The sequence below is a fragment of the Mobula birostris genome, chromosome 3 (genome assembly GCF_030028105.1).
Source record: "Mobula birostris isolate sMobBir1 chromosome 3, sMobBir1.hap1, whole genome shotgun sequence".
NCBI classification, from domain to species: domain Eukaryota; kingdom Metazoa; phylum Chordata; class Chondrichthyes; order Myliobatiformes; family Myliobatidae; genus Mobula; species Mobula birostris.
The window spans coordinates 48,107,396-48,129,380 of NC_092372.1; the positions used below are offsets into that span (position 1 = coordinate 48,107,396).

Genomic DNA, 21,985 nt, shown 5'->3' on the forward strand with positions numbered 1-21,985 from the left:
GCAATGATTTAGAACATGTTTAGAAATTACGATTTATAGATATATTTTGTACTGGATAATTCTCGTGTATTAATTAATTGATTTTTTGCTATTGTGATATATGCAAGTGAATGGGGCTAAAGAAACAAAAAATGGGCCTCAAAAGTATCCCCCAGGGGTGATTGGAAATAAACCCTAATTGTAGGTGCTTATGATATAAGCTGAGGAGAGAGTTGAGTATCGGTTGATCTGTGCAAATATATACACAGTACTATGCAAACCTCTGAGGCACATATTAAAATAAAACTGTAAAGTGAAGATGCTTTCAAAAATATGAAGTGAAACATTTCTAACCATCAAAAAAATGAATATAAAGAGCAGTAAATCAAATCAAGTTTGGTGTAACCACCCTTTGCCTTTAAACCTGCATCATTTCTCTTAAGTACACTATTGTGCAGTTTTATAAGAAAATTGGCTGGTAGGTTATTCCAAGCATCTTGGAGAACTTGCCACAGTTCTTCTGTAGACTTTGGCTGTCTTGTTTACTTCTGTCTCCCCCAGCAGCCTCGATAATGAGCAGGAGATTAGGGCGCTGTGAAGGCTATACCATCTGTTGTAGAGCTCCTTTTTGCTGAAGATAGTTCATCATGACCTCGGCCATGTTGGGGTCATTATCCTGCTGCAGAATGAATTTGGGACCGATCGGATGCCTCCCTGATGGTATTGCTTGATGGATGAATTCTGCATTTACTTCTCAGCATTGACGATTCCATTAATTCTGACCAGATCACCAAAACTATTTGTAGAAATGCAGCCCAAACCTGCAGGGAACCTCCACTATGCTTCACTCTTGGTTGCAGGCACTCATCCATGTAGCGTTCTCCAGCTTTTCTGCAGATAAACTGCTTTGACTTGTCAGCCCAGAGTAATTGCTGCTGTTGTTCAGCATCCCAGTCCTTGTGTTTTGTGTGTAGGTGAGTCTCTTGATGCTGTTTCCACTTTGGAAGAATGGCTTTTTGGCAGCAACTCTTCCAAGAATACTACTTCTGACAAGACTTCTCTGGACTATGGAGATGTGAACTTGAGTTCCAGTGGTTTCTGTGAGTTCAGAGAAGATATCAGTGCTCAACTTCTTCCAATTTATAAGAGGCATAAGTTTGATATATTGCTTCATCTGCTGAATTCAGTTTCCATTTCTGGTCCTCAATCTTGCTTGTTTCTCTGTGCTTCTTCAGAAGAACTTGGACAGCACATCTTGAAACTCCTATCTGCCATGAAATTTCTGCTTGGGAGAGATCTTGCTGATGCACTATGGCCACCTTGTGTGTTGGTGCTATGCTCACTATTGCCATGGTGTAAGAATTGATTTTTTTTAAGGTTAAACTGTTAAATTTGCCACATATTCACTTTTTAGTTTGGTTGTTCTTCACCTGGTTTGATTCCTTCTATAACCATTCCTGTTTCAGTTAATTGGTTTAGTTCAGTCAACTCATTATGTCATTGATCATTAGAATCCTGTTTGTTGTCAGTACTTAATTAATCACTGGGCATGTATATACAAAGTAATCAAGTTTTTATTTGAAAAGTAGTTTATTACCTAGTATGTTACTTTCTTTAATGAAGTCAAAAAATTATCTGCAGTATTTAACTATTTGGAAAATGAATGTTTGGAAATCTAAAATTTGCTCTTTTCTATTGACACTAATGCAGAAGACAAAAAATAAACAGCTAAATCAAAATCTTTATTAAAAATCTAGGGTGCTTTAGACTTTTGCACTGTGTGTGTGTGTGTGTGTCTATATAAATATACATGCCTATAAAAAGTATTCTCTGCACCCCCTCCATGGAAGTTTTCATGTTTTATTATTTTACAACATTGAATTACAGTGGATTTAATTTGTTGTTTTTATATACCAACAGGAAAAAGTCTTTCATGTCAAAGTGAAAACAAATTTATACAAAGTGGTCTAAATGAATTACCAATATAAAACACAAAACAATTGATTGTATAAGCATTCACCCCCCCCCACTTTAATATGACACCAAATCATCACGAGTGCAGCCAATTGGTTTTAGAAGTCACATAACCTGTGTTGTAGTCAAAGTGTTTCAATTGATTGTGGTAAGAACACACCTGTATCTGGAAGGTCCAACTGCTGCTGAACAAGTGTCCTAGCAAAAACTACACCATGAAGACAAAAGAACACTCCATGCATCTCCACAGAAAGGTTATTGAAAAGTGGATGTAAGAAAACTCCCAAGTCACTGAATATCCCTTGGATATTCATCAAGAAATAGAAAGAATATGGCACAGCTGTAAAACGGCCTAGAACAGGCTGTCGTCAAAATCTGAGTGACTGTGCAAGAAGGGAAGTAGTGAGGGAGGCCTCCAAGAGACCCCTGTCAACTAAGGAGGAGTTACAAGCTTCAGTTGCTGAGATGCGAGACACTGTGCATACAACAACTGTTGCCTGGTTGCTTTACCAGTCTCATCTTCATTGGAAAGCAGTAAAGAAAAAGCCACTGTTGAAAAAAACACGCTTGAAATCTCAGACAACGCACACAAAATGCTGGAGGAACTCAGCAGCCCAGGCAGCATCTATGGAAATAGATGTCGGGCCTGCTAAGTTTCCTCCAACCCTTTATGTGTGTTGCTCGGATTCCCAGCATCTGCAGATTTTCTCTTGTTTATGAAATCTCGGATAGAGTTTGCCAGAGGGCATGTGGGAGACTCTGAAGTCAGTTGGAAGGAGATTCTGTGGTCTGTTGAAACCAAAATTGAGCTTTTGGCCATCAGACTAAACGCTATGTTTGGTGTAACCCAAACACTGCACATCATCAAAAACACACCATCCCTACCACGAAGCATGGTGGTAGCTGCATCATGCTGTGGGGATGCATCATGGCAGCAGGCCCTGGAAGAGGGTAAATGGAATGCAGCAAAATACAGGGAAATCCTGATACAGTCTGCAAGAGAACTGCAACTTGAAAGAAAACTTGTTTTCTAGCAAGACAATGACCCCAAGCATAAAGCCAAAGCTACACAGGAATGGCTTAAAAACAACCAAGTTTATGTCCTGGAGTGGCCAAGTCAGAGGCCAGGCCTCAATCCAATTGAGAATTTGTGACTTACTTGAAAAGGGCTGTTCACTCATGATCTCTGTGCAATCTGACAGAGCTTGAGCGGTTTTGTAAAGAAGAGTGGGGAAAAATTGCTGAGTCCAGATTTGCAAAACTGATAGAGACCTATCCACACAGCTCAAGGCTGTAATTGCTGTCAAAGGTGCATCTACTAAATACTGACTTGAAGGGGGTGAATATTTATGCAATCAATTATTTTGTGTTTAATAATTGGACTAAATTTAGACCAATTTGTAGAAATTTGTCTTCACTTTGACACAAAAGAGTCTTTTGATCAGTGTCAAAAAAGCCAAATCAAATCCATTGTGATTCATTGTTGTAATACAATAAAACATGAAAACTTCTTGGGGGGGGGGGTGAATACTTTTTATTGACACTGTATATAAAACACCTGCACCTGTTTTTGCAGCGGAGCCAGTTTTATTTTGTCAGGAGACATAGAGCCCATGTAATGACTCTACATCACACTGTCACACTCATTATTTTTAATCTACAAACTCAGACTAACATTGTTGCACTGGCTTTGAGGCTCTTAATCTGATTTTGATGGTTGTTTTTCTCTGTCTAGCCTTTTATGTTGAGCTATCCCAGTTGGTTTTGACATTTAATAGTGATGAGGATTTACTACTGTAATAGAAATAGTGTTAATTTTTGTTAATTCACTTATTTCAAAGCATAACAATAACTTGAATGACGCAAACAACAGAAATTCTGCAGATGCTGGAAATTCAAGCAACACACATAAAAGTTGCTGGTGAATGCAGCAGGCCAGGCAGCATCTCTAGGAAGAGGTGCAGTCGACATTTCAGGCCGAGACCCTTCGTCAGGACTAACTGAAGGAAGAGTGAGTAAGGGATTTGAAAGTTGGAGAGGGAGGGGGAGATCCAAAATGATAGGAGAAGACAGGAGGGGGAGGGATGGAGCCAAGAGCTGGACAGGTGATAGGCAAAAGGGATACGAGAGAATCATGGGACAGGAGGTCCACGAAGAAAGACAAGGGGGCTGGGGGGAACCCAGAGGATGGGCAAGGGGTATATTCAGAGGGACAGAGGAAGAAAAAGGAGAGTGAGAGAAAGAATGTGTGTATAAACATAAGTAACAGATGGGGTACGAGGGGGAGGTGGGGCATTAGCAGAAGTTAGAGAAGGCGATGTTCATGCCATCAGGTTGGAGGCTACCCAGACGGAATATAAGGTGTTGTTCCTCCAACCTGAGTGTGGCTTCATCTTTACAGTAGAGGAGGCCGTGGATAGACATGTCAGAATGGGAATGGGATATGGAATAAAAATGTGTGGCCACTGGGAGATCCTGCTTTCTCTGGCGGACAGAGCGTAGGGTTCAGCAAAGCGGTCTCCCAGTCTGCGTCGGGTCTCGCCAGTATATAAAAGGCCAGCTCTTGGCTCCCTTAAATCCCTTACTCACTCTTCCTTCAGTTAGTCCTGACAAAGGGTCTCAGCCTGAAACGTCAACTGCACCTCTTCCTAGAGATGCTGCCTGACCTGCTGCGTTCACCAGCAACTTTTATGTGTGTAACTTGAATGAAATGTGTTATCTTTTGACTTCTCATTCCAAGCATCAAAACAAAAAGCTGATTCAAAAAGCTGAATCTGTTAAAAAGGAAGGGTTCAATTGTTTCAGCAGTTAATGCAGAGTTAAAACTCATGAGCTGTTTTCACAGTAGTCTTTTTTTCTTATTAACAACTCAGAAATAAAAATGTTTGGTTGGTAATTTTATGAAGAAAATGAATTTTGTGTTCATTTGGAATTTGTTTCTGAAAATGTGCCTTATGAAATATAAGTTTTGTACTATTTCAGTATGATAAGCCACCGTTGCTATTAGCTACAGTATTTTCAATTGAATATTAATATTTATGTAGGTTTATATGAAATTACTTGATACAAATGTGAAAATTATTTCTTGCAGAATTTTGCAGCTGCTCTGTGCCAATCCTTCTGTGAACTGATGCAGGATATCACCACTGAAGGACAAGTTCAAGTACTTAAGGTAGTGACTTTAATTTATAAATTGGTAATGTTGAAGAAGCTTTATTTGTTGTCTTATGATTAATATCACAAGCAAATGGTTTGAGAGGCTGGTCAAGGACTACATCTGCAGCATGATATCACCCAGACGGGACCCCCTACAATTTGCCTACTGACGCAACTGATGGACAGATGACACAATAGCCACTGTTCTACTAACAGCCCTTACACATCTGGAGAAGAAGGATGCTTATGTGAGAATGCTGTTCTTGGACTACAGTTCAGCATTCAACACCATAATTCCACCCTGGCTTGACAGGAAGCTCAGAGACCTCAGCCTTGACCCTGCCTTGTGCAGTTGGATCCTGGTCTTCTTTCTGTCATCATCAAATTTGGCAGCGGTCCACCTGGTCTCTTCATCTAAATTGTTGAAACAGATTGTAAATACTTCAGACCCCTGCTTGTGCCACCCCTTTAGTTACTGATTGCCAGTCTGGAAATGGTCAATTATTGCTGTTTTGTTTTATGATAGTTTGCTGTTTCCCTCTCTATGCCAATATATTACCCCTGCCCTCTGCTCTTATCTTCTGTATTGACTTCTTAATATGGCACCCTACTGAATGCTTTCTGGTACAGGTTTCCCCCGCCATCCGAAGGTAGAGCGTTCCTATGAAACGGTTCATAAGCCGGAATGTCATAAAGCGAAGAAGCAATTACCATTTATTTATATGGGAAAAATTTGTGCGCATTCGCAGACCCAAAAATAACCTACCAAATCATGCCAAATAACACATAAAACCTAAAATAACAGTAACGTATAGTAAAAACAGGAATGATATGATAAATACATAGCCTATATAAAGTAGAAATACTTCTCTACAATCATTGCCGCACTGTTCTCGGTAGTGAAAATCTCTCACAAGCACTCTCAGCAGAAACATTCTCTCCAGTAACTTTTAAGCTATGAAGCTGCCAAATCATACCAAATAACGCATAGAAGTACACAGCCTATATAAAGTAGAAATAATGTATGTACAGTGTCAGATCACTTATGGGAATCTGGAAGACAGCGCCGAGCATACTGATGATGGTGTGTTAGACTGAGTTGTCGGAGGTTGGGGTGGTGCAGTGGCCCCCACCCTCCAAGGCTGCCGACCGATACAGATCCGCAAAGCGAGCAGCGGTGGCCGGGACGCACCCAGCATATCTTTAAGAAAAAAGACAAAATAAGCAAGCTAATTAATTGGGTGCTGCCCAGCATGTAAATATCGGCCCGGATCAGAGGTGACACAATCGGCAATCGCTTCTGATCTGGGCTGACATTTACGTGCTGGGCAGCACCTAATTAATTAGCTTGTTTATTTCGGTTTTTTTCTTAAAGATGTGCTGGGTGTGTCCCGGCTACCGCTGCAATGTATCAGTCCGCAGCCTGGGGGTTGGGGTGGTGGGTCACTGAGTGTCATCTCATCGTCGTCTCTTTCCATTAGGGGAAGCAGGTCATCTTCCATGTCTGCCTGCCTCGATGTCGAAGGTCGAGGTTCGTCGTCTGCTGTGGCTGATGTGGAAGGCTTGCTTGACTGCTTAGCCTCGCACATTTTTCTATCATACAGTTCTTTGTAAGCACTCAAACCATCTTGCACATATGCCCTAAACTGATGTATCCTTTCAAAATTAAAGTTGTACTTTATCATTGCAGCGAAAATCTCATGCAGTTGCTTCATGTTCAGTTCCTGGACGACTTCACTTTTGATCCGTTCGCTACTGCATTCGGTTTCGATTGTTATCCTTTCCTCTTCCAATTGCATCAGCTCTTCATCTATCAGTTCTTGGGCATGGGATGCCAAAACCTCTTCAACATCATCTTCGTCAACTTCCACAAGCCAAACTCATGTTGTAATTGTTATGTGGTTATATTATGAGGACACGCAGTCCTCTTTTATTGTCATTTAGTAATGCATGCATTAAGAAATGATGCAATGTTCCTCCAGAATGATATCACAGAAACACAAGACAAACCGACTAAAAAACTGACAAAAACGACATAATTATAACATATAGTTACAACAGTGCAAAGCAATATCGTAATTTGATGAAGAACAGACCATGGGCATGGTAAAAAAAAAAGTCTCAAAGTCTCTCGAAAGTCCCATCATCTCACACAGACAGTAGAAGGAAGAAAAAATAACTCCTCCTGCCATGAGCTTCCAGTGCCGCAAACTTGCCGATGCAGCATCCTGGAAGCACCCAACCACAGCCAACTCTTTAGTCTGTCCGAAAACTTTGAGCCTCCGACCAGCCCTCTGACACCGAGCACTGAGCACTATCTCTGCCGAGCGCTTTGACCACGGCCCCGGCAACAAGCAATAGGCAAAGCCAAGGATTTGGGGCCTTCCCCTCCGGAGATTCTCGATCGCACAGTAGCAGTGGCAACGAAGCAGGCATTTCAGAAGTTTCTCCAGGTGTTCCTCTGTATATATTGGTTGCAAGAGGGGCAGGCTCATTGTACCAAGGTTGTGATGTTTTAGACATGATAGAGAGGGAGGTATTAGAAGAGGAGTAATGATATCACTTGTCAGGGAAGTTATTCCGGCGATGCTTAGAGAGGACATGATGATCTACTGCGGCAATCTGATCATTATTCCAGTAGTTTTGAGAGAATAATGGCAAGAATGGAATTGGTTCTCAGGTTGTGATTCTAAATTGAAGTAAGGCCAATTTGATGGCATCAGCAGATGTGGATTGGGATAGGCTATTTTTTTTAGCAAAGAGATGCTTGGTACAGGGAGGCTTTCCAAAGTGAAATACTGAGAATACAGAATCTGTATGTTTCTGTTGACCAAAAGACAAGGCTAACAGGTTTAAGAAACCTTGGTTATCGAGAGATGTACAGGCCTTGGTAAAGATAAGAAAGGAGGTGCATATCAGGTATAGCCAGTTAGGCTCATGTGAGGTGCTTGAAGTGCAAGAAATGTAAGAGATACTAGAGACTAAAATGCAAGAGAGTAATGAAGAGGGCGAAAAGAGGATATGAGGTTGCTCTGGCAAACAAGGTGAAAGTGAATCCTAAGGGCTTCTTTAGCTATATTAAGAGTAAAAGGATAATAAGGAACGAAATTGGTCCTTTGGAAATCAGCGTGGCCATTTATGCATGGAGCTGAAAGAGATGTGCGAGATCTTAAGTAGGATCATATGATATAGGAGTAGATTTAGGCCATTTTGGCCCATTTAGTCTGCTCCACCATTCCATCATGGCTGATCAAATTTTCACTCGGCCTTATTCTCCTGCTTTCTCCCCATTTCCTTTCATGCTCTGTCCATACCTCTGCCTTAAATATACATAAAGACTTGGCCTCTACAGCTGCCTGTGGCAAAGAATTCCACAGATGTACCACACCACTCTGGCTAAAGAAATTCCACCTCATCTCTGTTCTTTAAAAAAAAAAAGCCCCTCTGGTCTTAAACTTTCCCACCATAGGAAACATACTCTTCACGTCCACTTTATCAAGGCTTTTCAACATTTGATAGGTTTCAATGAGGTTACCTCTCACTCTTGAATTCTAGTGAATATAGGTCCAGAGCCATCATATGACAAGCCATTCAATCCTAGATTCACTTTTGCGAACCCTCTCCCATTTCAGCACATCCTTTTTAAGATAAGGGGCCCAAAACTGCTCTCAGTATGGCTCATCAGTAGTTTATAAAGTTTCAACATTACATCCTTGCTTTTATAGTCTAGCCCTCTGAAAATGAATGCTGACATAGCATTTGTCTTCCTCACCAGACTTGACCTGCAAATAACGTCTAGCAAATACTGCACAAGTCCCTTTGCACCTGAGTTTTTTGTATTTTCTCTCCATTTAGAGAATAGTCAACACTGATCCATCTGCCACTTCTTTGCCCATTCTCCCAACCTAAGTCCTTCCTCAAAACTATCTGCCTCTCCACCTATCTTCATAATCATCTGCAAACCTTGCAACGAAGTAATCAATTCCATCATCCAAATCATTGACATATAACGTAAAAAGAATTAGTCCCAACACAGACCCCTGTGGATCACCACTAGTCACTGGCAGCCAACCAGAAAAGGCTCCCTATATTCCCACTCTTCGCCTCCTGCCATTCAGCCATAGCTTTATCCATGCTAGTATCTATCCTATAATACCATGGTGTCTTAGCTTGCTAAGCAGCCTCATGTGTGGCATCTTGTCAAAGGCCTTCTGAAAATCCAAGTACACAACATCTTCTGATTCTCCTTTGTCTATTCTGGTTGTTACTTTAAAGAATTCCAACAGGCAAGATTTTCCCTTGAGAGAACCGTGTTGACTACGGCCTATTTTATCATGCGCCTCCAAGTACCCTGAGACCTAACCTTAATATTCGACCCCAACATCTTCCCAACCACTGACTGGCCTATAGTTCCTTTCTTCTGCCTCTCTCCATTCTTGTAGAGTGGAGTGACATTTCCAGAAACATTGCAGAATCTAGTCATTCTTGGAAGATCATTACTAATTCCCCCACAATCTCTTCAGCCACCTCATTCAGAACCATGGGGTGTACACCATCTGGTCCAGGTGACCAATCAACCTTCAGACCTTTCAGTTTCCCAAGAATTTTCTCTCTAATTATGGTAACTTCACACATTTCATGACTCCTGACACCTGGAACTTCCACCATGCTGCCAGTGTCTTCAACAGTGAAGACTTATGCAAAATACTTATTCAGTCCGTTCACCATTTTGTTGTGCTTCATTACTACCTCTCCACCATCATTTTCCAGCAGTCTAATATCCCCTCTCGCCTCTCTTTTACACTTTATGTATCTTACTTTCATATCTTTACCTTAATTATTTTTTAGTTGCCTTCTGTTGGTTTTTAAACTCTTCCCAATCTTCTAACGTCCTACTAATTTTTGCGCTAGTATATGCCCTCTCTTTGGCTTTTATGTTGGCTTTGACTTCTCTTGTTAGCCGTGGTTGTGTCATCTTTCCTTCAGAATACTTCTTCCTCTTTGGGATGTATATATCCTGTGCTTTCCAAATTGCTTCCAGAAATTCCAGCCATTGCTGCTCTACTGTCATCCCTGCCAGTGTTCTTGTCCAATCAGTTCTGGCCAAATCTCCTCTCGTGTCCCTGTAATTCCCTTTACTGCACTGTAATTCTGATACATCTGACTTTAGCTTCTTCTCAAGTTTCAGGGTTAATTTGATCATATTATGATCACTTGCCCCTAAGGGTTCTTTTACCTTAAGGTTTCTAATCAATTCTGTTCATTACACAGCACTCAATCCAGAACAGCTAATCCCATAGTGGGCTGAACCACGAGTTGCTTTAAAAAGCCGTCTTGTAGGCACACCAGATCTTGCCCCCTCTTGGAATCCAGCACTAGCCTGATTTTTCCTATCTACAGTACCTGCATATAGCTGTCCCCTGTAACTACGGTAATATTGCCCTTCTGGCATGCATTTTCTATCACCTGTTGTAATTTGTAGGCTGCATCCTTACTACTTTTTGGGGGGTCTGTAAACAACTCCCATCAGGGTCTTTTTACTCTTGCAGTTCCTTAGCTCTATCCATAATCATTCAATATCTTCGGACCCTATGTGACCTCTTTCTACGGTTTTAATTATATTTTTTTTACCAACCGAGCAATGCCACTCCCTCTGCCTTCCTGCCTGTCCCTTCAATACAATGTGTATCTTTTGACATTGAGCGCCCAGCTATTATCTTCTTTCAGTCATGGTTCAGTGATGCATACAAATGAATGTTTTGATTCTGTATTTACTTGCGAGATGGACACAGAGACTATAAAACTGAGGCAAAAGAATAGAGAGGTCATGGAATCTATCAGGATTGCAGAAGAGGAGGTGCTTGCTGTCTTGATGCAAACTAGGGTGGATAACCCTAGGACCTGACATTGTCACCTTGGATGTAGTGGGAGGCTAGTGCAAAAATTACAGGGGCCTTGGAGGACGGGAGGATAGTTAATGGTATTCCATTGTTTAAGAAAGACAGAATAAAATAACAAATTACAGGCCCGACTTCAGTCATGGGTAAATTATTGGAAGGTATTTTAAGGGACAGGTTATATAAGTATTTGGATAGAGAAGGTCTGCAGACAGAAGGATAGTCAAAGTCCTGCTTGGCGGGCTGGTCCAGAAGGTTCAGACGCTTCATATTCAAGATTAAGTGGGAGAAGCCAAGATTGTTGGTAGTAGATGCTTGTCTCTGATTGGAGGTCTGTGACTAGTGTTGTGTTGCTGGGTTCAGTGCTAGGCTTGCTGTTTATCATCTATATTAATAATTAGGTGATAATGTGGTAAATTAGATCAGCAAATTTGTGGATGACACCAAGATTGGGGGCATAGTGGGCAGCAAGAAAGGCTATCACAGCTTGCAGCGTGATCTTGACCAGCTGGGAAAATGGACTGAATAATGGTAGATGGACTTCAGTACCGATTAGTGTGATATGTTGCACTTTGGGAGGACAAATCAGGATAAGTGAATGGTAGGGCTCTGACACATGTCACTGAACAAAGGATCTGGGAATACAAATCGATAATTCATTAAAAGTGGCATTACAGGTGGATTGCATTGTAAAGAGAGCTTTTAGCACATTGACATTGAACTTAGGAGTTCGGGTGTTATTGTTGAATTTGTATAAGGCATTGCTTAGGCTGAGTTTAGTGTATTATTCTGGTCACTTACCTACAGGAAAGTTATCAATAAGCTTGAAAGAGTGCAGAGAATATTTATAAGGATGCTGTCGGAACTTGACCTGAGTTAGGGAAAGGTTGAATGTGTTAGGATTTTATTCCCAGGAGAGTGCAGAAGAATGAGGGGAGATCTTGCAGAGGCATATAAAATTATGAGCTATATAAATAGGGTGAATGCATTCAGGCCTTTTCCCCTCATTGGGTGGGGTGAGAACTAGAAGTTTTAGATTAAGGGAGAAGAGTGAAATAATTAAGGGGAATCCCTGAGAGGTGATCTAGAGGGTGATGAGAGTGTGGAATGAGCTGACAGTGGAACTAGTGGATGAGGGTTCAGTTGTGATATTTAAGAGAAGTTTGGATAGGATAGGTTTACAGGGAATTGGTCTGAGTGCAGGTAAATGGGCATAGGGAGAAGATCAGGTTGGGATGGACTTGGTAAGGCTGAAGGGCCTGTATCTCTTTTGTAGTATTCTAATCTGAAAGTATTGGATCTGAAATCATTAGCTTACAATGCCAAAGCAGATTTTATCTGTGTCAAACATGAGCAGATGGTTGTCATCAAAACATGCAAAGCTATTCCAACCAACCATAGCCAGCACTCACTTTTTTCCTGTCAGCTAAGTTTCCAGCTTGTATGGTATCCTTCCAAGGAGCTTGGTTTACTTAGTTCTTGATTAGAAAACCTATTTTCTACTATGGATTGCCCTAATAAAACTGACAGTGTCTTCATGTTATATAGCTAATCATTTTCTCAATCGAAGTGCGTTGTTTGGTTTTGCATTTTTGTTGAAGCAATAATTTATTGGTAGATAAAAGCACTTTCATTCTTGTAGTCCTTAATTGAAATATCTTAGAGTTTTCAGTCTTAGACAATGCTCCCATCTGTCCTTTCAGCTGCCTTCCATTTTGGGGTCACAGTCTTCTACCTTGTTAGCATTTTCATACGTTGGTGAAGAAGAATGAAGTTCTCTGAGCCCTTCCCCCGGCAAGCAGGTTACCCTGATATAGTTGTACGTTTTGCATACCAGCTCTTATGATTACATTTTTGACCAAGACTAGTGACTGACCGGTGCAGTATTTTGGCATATTCCACACAATGTGGTTGGAACTAATCAAACTGATCTTATTCAGTGCTATTATGTAGAAGAAGGACATTCACAACTATTAAATCATTGGCCATCTGCTATAACCTAGCTTGCTGGAAGGACCAAGAACCTTAAATACATTATCTTCAAAGCTGGGATTTGTGTTGTGAGGAAAATTGGACGGGCAGTATTGGGGTTGTGGAATTTGGTCGGTGTTATAGGAAGGAAGAGGTTGTAGGGGAGGAAGATATCAGACAGGTATTGATGAGTTGGACATCAGTGTCTGATTTATCTTTGCTTGAGAGTGGGGACCAGATAATCCTGTGGAAAAGGAATAGAAATTCAGGACTGACATAGTTTTATTGGCTGTTGGTACTGGAATGTGGTCATTTGTATGGGGTTGGGATTGGAGGTGGAAGTCAAGTGAGGTTAAAGAGAGCATCATGAGGTTAAAATGGGGTGGGGGGCACGGTGGGGTTATTACTGAGTAATGTTTAGGAATTACGATGTAGCCAGAGATGAAGATTAGCAATTAATCTTCTTCACAGGTTCCTCAGGACAATATAATCAATATACCTTTGAAATGCTCCAGTCATTCCATTGAATTGGAAATTATATCAGTGCATGGACCTCAAAAGAGGAAATTGTGTCACCAAGTTCATATTTGAATTTTCAGGAATGGAATTGGTCATAATAGTATTCTATAGCAAGAAAAGGATTTTTAATTGCACAATGCTAAAAAAGAAGTTTTGTAACTGATTTTCTAGGCAGGTCTGTGCTATATTTGCAATATATAACCATTAGCACTTCTAGGAGGTCTACAATTTTAAGTTGCACGTGGGTGAATTTAAACATGTGGTTTTCATTTAAAAATTGCTGATTAAAACACATTATTCTAATACTGCTGAACTGAGTTCAAAATTAAATCTAAAATTTAAAATGTGGTTGCTTCCAAGGTAACAACAGGTTTTTATTCCTGTAAGGTGTTTGTAAACTGGGAAGGCTTTGTATATAAAAACATTAATGCAGTGGATTCTGGTTAATTGGGACACTTTGGCTTAATTAAACGGCTACCCCAGTTAGCTGAATTTTCATGGAAATACATAAAAGGTTTTTTTTTTAAAAAAAAGACAAATTATCATTTAACTGAAGTCCAAATTATCAGAATCAGGTTTATTATCACCAGCACGTGATGTGAAATTTGTTAACTTAGCAGCAGCTGTTCAATGCAATACATATTCTAGCAGAGAGAGAGAAAAAAACAAGTGCATCAATTATGTATATTGAATAGATTTTTAAAAATGTGCAAAAATAGAAATACTGTATATTAAAAAAGTGAGGTAGTGTCCAAAGCTTCAACGTCCATATAGGAATTGGAGGGCAGAGGGGAAGAAGCTGTTGCTACATTTCTGAGTGTGTGCCTTCGGGCTTCTGTATCTCCTACCTGATGGTAACAGTGAGAAAAGGGCATGCCCTGGGTGCTGGAGGTCCTTAATAATGGACGCTGCCTTTCTGAGACACCACTCCCTAAAGATATCTTGGGTACTTTGTTGGCTGGTGCCCAAGATGGAGCTGACTAGATTTACAACCTTCTGCAGCTTCTTTCAGTCCTGTGGAGTAGCCCCTCCATACCAGACAGTGATGCAGCCTGTCAGAATGCTCTCCAGGGCACAACTATAGAAGTTTTCGAGTGTGTTTGTTGACATGACAAATCTCTTCAAACTCCTAATTAAAGTATGGCCTCTGTCTTGCCTTCTTTATGACTACATCGATGAGTTGGGACCAGGTTAGATCCTCAGAGATCTTGACACCGAGGAACTTGAAGCTGCTCACTCTCTCCACTTCTGATCCCTCTGTGAGGGTTGGTATTTGTTCCTTCATCTTACCCTTCCTGAGGTCCACATTCAGCTCTTTCATCTTACTGACGTTGAGTGCCAGGTTGTTGCTGCGGCACCATTCCACTAGTTAACATATCTCACTCCTGTACGCCCTCTCATCACCACCTGAGATTCTACCAACAATGGTTGTATTGTCAGCAAATCTGTTGATAGTATTTGAGCCACACGGTCACGTGTATACAGAGAGTAGAGTAGTGGGCTAAGCACACACCCCTGAGGTGCGCCAGTGTTGATCATCAGCGAGGAGGATATGTTATCACCAATCTGCACAGACTGTGGTCTTCCGGTTAGGAAGTCGAGGATCCAACTGCAGAGGGAGGTACAGAAGCCTAGGTTCTGCTACTTCTCAATCAAGATTGCGGGAATGATGGTGTTAAATGCTGAGCGATAGTCGATGAACAACATCCTGACAATGTGAGTGCTACAGGGTGATAGTCATTAAGGCAGCCCTCATTATTCTTTGGCACTGGTATAATTGTTGCCTTTTTGAAACAAGTAGGAACTTCTGCCCATAGCAGTGAGAGGTTGAAAATGTCCTTGAATACTCCCACTGGTTGGTTGGCACAGGTTTTCAGACCCTTATCAGGTACTCCATTGGGACCTTCTGCCTTGCGAGGGTTCACTCTCTTTAAAGACAGTCTTAACATTGGCCTCTGAGACAGAGATCACAGGGTCATTAGGTGTAACAGGGACCTTCACAGCTGTAGTTGTGTTCTACCTTTCAAAGCAAATATAGAAGGCGTTGAATTCATCTAGTAGTGAAGCATCGCTGCTATTCATACTATTGGGTTCATACTTATTGATGGAGGAATTCATCTGCTGTGTTCTTTTGATTGACCAAATAAACAAAATCAGCGCACATACCTGGATAATGGACTGGCTTCATAGAATACAATTGTATCTTCTAAATTTTCATTGTAACATTCAATATGATTATCAATACCTTCAAATTCTTTGTAATTCCTAACTTGTTGAAGAAGTGAAATTATTTTCACTCCCAGCCACTTCTTGCATCTTCAAACCTGAATGCTTGAAACCATGGTGAGCAAAACGGTTCCAAATTTTCTCGGTGCTTATTTCTCATCAACTATTTACAACAAACATCACTGCTTTTTGAACACAAACACACACAACTTCTATTTTAAAAACATAGAACATAGAATAGTACAGCATAGTACAGGCCCTTTGGCCCACAATGTTGTGCCGACCCTCAAACCCTGCCTCCCATATAAGCCCCCACCTTAAATTCCTCCATATACCTGTCTAGTAGTCTCTTAAACTTCACTAGTGTATCTGCCTCCACCACTGACTCAGGCAGTGCATTCCACGCACCAACCACTCTCTGAGTAAAAAACCTTCCTCTAATATCCCCCTTGAACTTCCCACCCCTTACCTTAAAGCCATGTCCTCTTGTATTGAGCCTTGGGGAAGAGGTGCTGGCTATCCAATCTATCTATTCCTCTTATTATCTTGTATACCTCTGTCATGTTTCCTCTCATCCTCCTCCTCTCCGAAGAGTAAAGCCCTAGCTCCCTTAATTGCTGATCATAATGCATACTCTCTAAACCAGGCAGCATCCTGGTAAATCTCCTCTGTACCCTTTCCAATGCTCCTACATCCTTCCTATAGTGAGGTGACCAGAACTGGACACAATACTCCAAGTGTGGCCTAACCAGAGTTCAATAGAGCTGCATTATTACATTGTGACTCTTAAACTCTATCCCTCGACTTATGAAGGCTAACACCCCATAAGCTTTCTTAACTACCCTATCCACCTGTGAGCCAACTTTCAGGTATCTGTGGACATGTACCCCCAAATCCCTCTGCTCCTCCACACTACCAAGTATCCTGCCATTTACTTTGTACTCTGCCTCGGAGTTTGTCCTTCCAAAGTGTACCACCTCACACTTCTCTGGGTTGAACTCCATCTGCCACTTCTCAGCCCACTTCTGCATCCTATCAATGTCTATCTGCAATCTTTGACAATCCTCTACACTATCTACAACACCACCAACCTTTGTGTCGTCGGCAAACTTGCCAACCCACCCTTCTACCCCCACATCCAGGTCATTAATAAAAATCACGAAAATTAGAGGTCCCAGAACAGATCCTTGTGGGACAACACCAGCCACAACCCTCCAATCTGAATGTACTCCTTCCACCACAACCCTCTGCCTTCTGCAGGTAAGCCAATTCTGAATCCACCTGGCCAAACTTCCCTGGATCCCATGCCTTCTGACTTTCTGAATAAGTCTACCGTGTGGAACCTTGTCAAATGCCTTACTAAAATCCATATAGATCACAACCACTGCACTACCCTCATCTATATGCCTGGTCACCTCCTCAAAGAACTCTATCAGGCTTGTTAGACACAATCTGCCCTTCACAAAGCCATGCTGACTGTCCCTGATCAGACCATGATTCTCTAAATGCCTATAGATCCTATCTCTAAGAATCTTTTCCAACAGCTTTCCCACCACAGATGTAAGGCTCACTGGTCTATAATTACCCGGACTATCCCTACTACCTTTTTCTAACAAGGGGACAACATTCGCCTCCCTCCAATCCTCCGGTACCATTCCCGTGGACAACGAGGACATAAAGATCCTAGCCAGAGGCTCAGCAATCTCTTCCCTTGCCTCGTGGAGCAGCCTGGGGAATATTCTGTCAGGCCCCGGGGATTTATCCATCCTAATGTATTTTAACAACACCAACACCTCCTCTCCCTTAACGTGTGTTGCTTGAAATTCTAGGATCTGCAGATTTCCTCGTGTGTACTTCTGAAAAATTGTTTTTAAAAATATGCTTCGTCACTGTAGTTATTCCAGATAGCTAAGTGACTTTGCTTTTAGAAACAAATTGACTTTAAGAAGCAAAGGTTTTTCCCATGGTTTCTTTACTACAATAAATTTTCATTACTGTTGTATATGATGACATTCATTGCCTGAAATTTGAAATGGACATTCTATGTAATTCACTGCAAAGCTTTTATATCTTAGCAACAAAATATGGAAAATAGCAGCTCTTATATAGCTTTCTTGAATAATGGAGAATCAAAGCTGTAGCTTTGGTTCCCACAGTTTCTTGGCTGTTCATGACAGATTTTGGAATTGATGAGAGATGCTAATATGAGGGGGTGTAATTTTAAGGTGATTAGAGGAAGGTATGGGGAGATGTCAGTTTTTAAAAATATTTTGTTTGTGTGTGGAACTCACTGCTAGAGGTGGTGTTCGAGGCAGATACATTGGGGGCATTTAAGAGACACATCGGATAGTAGAAAAATGGTGGGCTATGTGAGAAGGAGGGATTGATCCCGAAATAGGTTAAAAGATTGGCAAAACATCGTGGACTGTATGGTGCTGTAATGGTATGTGTTCTAAATTGAATTTTAACTAATGCTCTCATGTTTTTTTTAACCAGTTAATCCATCCTGGCCTTTTTGATTAGGTTGTACCAGTAATGTTACAGTTTAATTTGTAGCATTAGTAAAAATCATGAGATGGTGGAAAAGGAAGCTACCTTATAGTTACAATTTTATGATTATGCATTGTTTTATTTAACTTGTCATAGATAGTCCAGGAATCAGAGGTAAATGGGAGGACAGGGATCATTACCGCCTTGACGATCAAGAGTTTCATGCTAGGTCTCCGGTCTCAATCTTCAAATCTTCAAGCACCCTTTTCCTCAGTTAACTAATGGCTGTAGTGGTTCATTGAAGGCAGAGATGAATTTCCTCATTATTGTCTGCCTTCACCCAGGGGTGGATGTTCAGATGTAGATTCTCATCCAAATCTTCTAGTATCTCACCGTGAAGCTTTATTGTTGGAAGTAGTGTCAAGTGGTAGGGGGTGCAGTGTTGGAGCAATGAGATAGCCATGTTTAACACTCGTCTCATTGAGGTTAGTAATGTAGAAGACACAGGCTAATATCACATCTTGCATGCTTTCATGAAGTAATTGTATAATGTAGACAAGTTTCTTTGTGTGGCTTAACTTGAGGAGAATATTTCATAAACCTGTTGATTAATAGAATCAAAGGGTTTGGTTAGTTTAAGAAGAAATTTGTATAGGAGCTGGTGCTTTTCCCTGCAATATTTCTGGAGGTTTGCATGGTGAAGATTATGTACAATGTGTATCTGAGTGGAGAGAATTTGCACATCAAATTCTCTCTTTGTCCTTTGGGATGAGAGTTGAGGGAGGACCCTGATGATTACTTTCACTGTACAGGACAATTTAAGAGACACTCTGACACTCAATAATTAGCACAGTCATACTTCGTCACTTACAAATGTTCAGTACTCAGAGCAGGCATCTCAAGACACTGGAAAGATAGTTCCTCTTCAGGTTCCCTGGAAGGACAAACAAGCAAAGTTCTTGAAGTGTGTCCACTAGCATGCCAACATCTCTGGTACTGAAGGCCTAGTTATACTCATTCAGTTTTGTTGGGTAGGCCACATTGGTTGCATGCCCAGCATTAGACTCCTGAACAGAAACAACATTGAGCTATGTTATGTGAAAAGATTACTAAGTAGTCAGAGGAAAAAAAAAATCCAAGGATATACTAAAATTTACCTATGTTTGCTTATCAACAAATGGTATGGGGAAGTAACCTCACATTACAAAAATATCTTTGTGTAACTATTTTCAATAAAAGAAAATATGAGCAGTTACCCTTGACATACAATGATGTTACCATTGCCAATTTTCCTGCCACGAATACTGTGACTACAAGATCAGGTCAAGGCAGGTGTCTTGGTTCCTACTGCCCCATGCCTTTTCCCCATCTCTTATGCACAAATCAGAAACATGAACGAATGCACTTCACTTGATGGAAGGAATGCAACTTCAACAACTGTCAAGAAGCTCAACACCATCAGTGAAGGCAGGCATTCAGGATGAAATTTACTCTTGTGTTCAGTATGCTGACACAGCCTTTGGTAAGTTGGAGCAAAAGTTGTTTCAAGATCAAGATCTCAAAAGAGTGTTTTTGAGCAAGGTAGTCAACTTTGCATTCTGTATAGCCCAGATACAGTTCCTTCTCATAAGAAATTCAAGTGGACAATTCAGGAATGCCATCTTTCCGTACTTCATGAATTCTGACAAAGGATTTCTAAATACTTTCTCTCATGGCCCACTCTTCTATTTAATCAGATTCCTTCTTTAGCCCTTTACCTTTTCCACCTGTCACCTTCAAGCTGCTCACTTCACCAGCACCCACTTACCTTCCCTCATACCTAGCTTCACCTATCACCTAGCTTGTTCTCCCTCCCTTTCCCTGACCACTGTATTTGGGCTTCTTCCCCCTTTCTTTCCAGTCCTGATGAAGGATCTCGGCCTGAAACGTTGCCTCTTTATTCCTTTCCATAGATACTGCCTGACTTGCTGAATTCTTCCAGCATTTTGTGTGTTACTCTAAATTCCTGATGGAAGAATTCTCTCTTTCTAACTCTGCTCAAAATGGCATAATTCATGTTGACTGTGCTTTTCAGTATGATGAGTTGAACTTAAAGCCAATGATTGAGTTATTGATCTTGATTCAATAACTCAATTGCCTGAACTCAGATTGTTGCAGCACACCCTGTGAAATAATCGAGTGCAAAGAATACCAACTTAGGAAAAACTGCTTGTGTTTGCTGTGGCAAGTCATTGTTTCTCAGAGTAAATAAAATGTAAACATTTGAATTTAGTGTTACCCTGGTAAATAGTGGTTTGTTTGGTATCCCATGGTATTAAGACATGGAGAAGCAGCAATCTAGGACTGATGAACAACATATTGTCAGGTGCATTTGTAATTTTGAAAAACAAATTAGATTTGGAGGACGAATCTAATTTGAAATTTCCTTGTGCAAATATAATCATCAAGATTTATTTTTAAAAAGTGACTATAATTAGATTAGATTACATTCAACTTTATTGTCATTGTGCCGAGTACACATACAAAGCCAATGAAATGCATTTAGCATTTGATCAGAAAGGCAAAGAATAGTGTTATTTACAAAATAACTGCGAATAAAAAAAGTGCTACAGCCCACAAATATAAAAGTACTGAGACAGTTAAATATGGATGCAATACTGATTAGTGCTGTGATGAGAAGTTCAGCAGTGTCACAGCCTCAAGGAAGGAGCTCTTCCTGTGCCTGCTGGTGCGGGAGCGGAGGCTCCTGTAGCACCTACGGGATGGGAGGAGAGTAAAATGTCCATGGTTAGGGTGAGATGCATCCCTGATAATACTTTTCGCCCTGCCCAGGTAGCATTTATGGTAGATGTTCTCAATGGTGGGCAATTGGGTGCCGATAATCTGCTGGGCAGTTTGCACCACACGCTGGAGTGCTTTGCGGTCTGATTCGGGACAATTGCCATACCACACTGAGATGCAGTTGGTGAGTATGCTCTCAATGGTACAGTGGTAAAAGTCCGTCAGTATCCTGGGACAGAGGTGAGCTTTCTTGATGCTTCGCAGGAAATAAAGGCACTTTTGTGCCTTTCTGATCAGGATGGAGGAGTTCAGGGACCAGGTGAGATCCTTGGAAATGTGGACACCAAGGAATTTGAAGCTTGATACATGCTCCACAACAGTTCCGTTGATGTAGATGGGGACGTGAGTGTGACTCCTGGCATGCCTGAAGTCCACAATGATCTCCTTGGTCTTCTGGGTGTTAAGGGCCAGATTGTTGTTGGCATACCACGCGTCCAGGTGCTGGTGCTCGTCCCTGTAGGCCGTCTCGTCATCCCCTCTGAGCAGACCAACCACTGTGGTGTCATCTGCGAATTTGATTATGGAGTTAGAACCATGTACAGGAACGCAGTCGTAGGTGAAAAGGGAGTACAGAAGAGGGCTCAGCACACAGCCTTGAGGCACGCCGGTGTTCAGGATGAGAGTGGGGAGGTTGTCTGACTTAACTGATTGGGGTCTGTTAGTCAGAAAGTCCAAGGTCCAATTGCAGAGGGATATGCTGATACCAGGCTGGCGAAGTTTGGCGATCAGCTTGGAGGGGATCACAGTATTGAATGCCGAACTAAAGTCAATGAACAGCATTCTGATGTAAGAGTTGGGGCTGTCCAGGTGGGTCAGGGCAGAGTGAAGTGCCGTGGAGATGGTATCCTCTGTTGACCTGTTGGTGCGATAGGCAAATTGATGGGGGTCCAGGGTAAAGGGCAGACAGGATTTCAGATGTGATAGAACCAGTC

At 41.4% G+C, this 21,985-nt stretch overlaps 1 protein-coding gene across 6 annotated transcripts in view; it reads left to right on the forward strand.

Moving 5' to 3' along the window:
- The window catches only part of ipo11 (importin 11), a 427,187-nt gene that overhangs the window by 179,272 nt on the left and 225,930 nt on the right, over nucleotides 1-21,985 (forward strand). For all 6 annotated transcript variants that reach the window (XM_072252587.1, XM_072252591.1, XM_072252593.1 and 3 more), the window contains exon 25: nucleotides 5,045-5,125. In XM_072252587.1, the coding sequence (XP_072108688.1) occupies nucleotides 5,045-5,125 (81 nt within the window). The remainder of the gene's footprint in view (nucleotides 1-5,044; nucleotides 5,126-21,985) is intronic.